At 29.0% G+C, this 2,150-nt stretch overlaps 1 protein-coding gene across 1 annotated transcript; it reads right to left on the bottom strand.

The window, feature by feature from the left end:
* Positions 1 to 621: 621 nt before the first annotated feature.
* LOC125812724 (40S ribosomal protein S17-like) lies at positions 622 to 1,195 on the bottom strand. Its single transcript, XM_049492202.1, has one exon. It carries the CDS (start codon positions 1,114 to 1,116, stop codon positions 682 to 684), a length of 435 nt encoding a protein of 144 aa, XP_049348159.1. The 5' UTR covers positions 1,117 to 1,195; the 3' UTR covers positions 622 to 681.
* Positions 1,196 to 2,150: the final 955 nt, after the last annotated feature.

The raw sequence follows: 2,150 nt of genomic DNA, 5'->3' as shown, positions 1-2,150 counted from the left end.
AGGAGGCTTTAGATAATTTAAATCAATGACTCACATATACTCATTTCCTTTAACCAAAGTGAAACAATTAATTTTAATTTAATTTTTTAATTATTATTTTGAAAAAAACATAATTCATATGGGGTATATTTGATCCTCCTTACACGTACTAGTATACGTACCCGCACGTTGCGCAGATATTTTAAAACTTAAAAAAATTAATACAAATTATTATTGAGTTTAAAAAGTGCATGTATAATTACATATTAATACTGACAAAAAATTACCTTAATCTATGTGCGATGAGGATATGTTCTTCAAAGACACCAAACATTATTCTAAAGAATTCTTAATAGCATATGTGACACGTGTTGAAATGATATTTGTTTTAATTAATAAAAAATTTAAATTCAAAGATCAATCTATAAAGTATTAAAAACATGATTCTACTTTTAGCTAAAATATAAATATAATTTGCAAAGCATGTTGCAACCTCTTTAGCATACTTCTCTCTCGTTCAATCTTGCAAAATAAGACGATTTTTAAAAAATTTTTTTAACACCAAAAGGGGTTGTTCATCATTTGTCTCAAACACTGGAATGAGTTCCAAAGACTCCTTAAAGAAAAAATAGGGAAAACTAACATATAATCTACCAAAAAGTTTCTTCAATAGGCCATAAGATCACTGTAACTGTTCTCTTATTAGTATTTCCGTCCAAAACCTCCTGCACCGCGACCATATGTTGGGAAAGCTGCCACTGCTTGGGGCTCAGCTGCCTGCTTGACAACGCCTGGAAGGTCAGACATGCCGAGGGCTGAAAGCATGTCAAGGGTCTCCTTGTCAACTTCAATGAGATCGGTCTTGATGGCAGATTCATCAGGAACAAAGTCCATGCGTTTCTCATGTTCCTCCTCTTGCAGTTTCAGGGAGATGCCATGAACTGGTCCCTTCTGGATACGTTTCATGAGGTGGGTGGAGAATCCAGCAATCTTGTTGCGGAGACGCTTGGAAGGAATTATGGCAACTTCCTCCAGGATCTTCTTGTTTGTGTGGAAATCCAAAGTCATTTTGGAGTAGTACCTCTCAATTACCTGTCGAGATGACTTCTTCACGGTCTTGGTGCGCACACGACCCATCCTTGCAGAATTTCCTTAGACGAAACACAGATTTGCAGCAAAAAGACGAAGAATCACCGTCGTGTGTGCGGCAACTGATGCTCTCAGACGATTTTCATTTAATCAAACATAATTTCATAAATAAGGATGCAAAAAAATGAATTTCAGATACCAATATAAAAAAAATACTATAATCAAATCAATATTATACCACATAATTATTTATCATGTTTCCTAAATAATTGAGATAATTTTTTTAAGAAAACAATTAAACTGAAAATTTGAAAATTATTTTGATGATGAAATGTGATAACTTGAAAATATTTATGTTGTTGACATGGTTTTTTAACAAAATACAAATCTGAAATATATAAATTTATTTTTGTAAATTCAAAATTTATTTATTTTTGTGTGATGCTTCAGGTTATATGATGTGGAACTTTTGTTTTTCCTATTAGGTAGGTAGAACATTAAAATATATAATTGAGTTTTAAGAGATTAGGATAGTAGGTGGGTGAGGAATTTTAGGTTAGTTTTTCTTCTTCTAATATTTATCTATTTTTTTATTTTAAATTTTTTTACATACGTATTTTTAACTATTCCTTTATTATTTATTAATGTTTTTTTCGTTAATTGTTTTATTTATTACTTATTATGTGTCATGAATTTTTTTAATTTAATTTATTGTCATTGGTATCGTTAGCATCAACATCCAGAATTCAAGGACTACAAAAAATAAAAATAATTCATATATTTTTAATTTAAAAAAAATCTGTTATGATAATAAGGAAAAAGCAATTAATAAATTAAAAATATTACATTAATAATTCGAGATCTTTAGATATTGTGACTTTCGTTGTGATTGAAGATTTTATGAGTAAGAATTTAATTATTTTTAAGGGGGAAAAAAGATAAAAGTGGAAGTCGTGATAATTTATAAAAATTTTGAGTCTTTTTCTTATAAGTCTCTTTTTTAAAGTGTTAGTTGAAAGATTTTGATATAAATATTTATCAAAAAAAAAAAGATTAAAGAAAATAATCAAACTGAAAATTAG

This window comes from Solanum verrucosum, unplaced genomic scaffold, assembly GCF_900185275.1.
Source record: "Solanum verrucosum unplaced genomic scaffold, falcon-dt-bn FXZP01000033.1, whole genome shotgun sequence".
Lineage (NCBI taxonomy): Eukaryota > Viridiplantae > Streptophyta > Magnoliopsida > Solanales > Solanaceae > Solanum > Solanum verrucosum.
The sequence above is the reverse complement of the archived record's forward strand: the minus strand, read 5'-3'. Positions and strand labels throughout refer to the sequence as shown.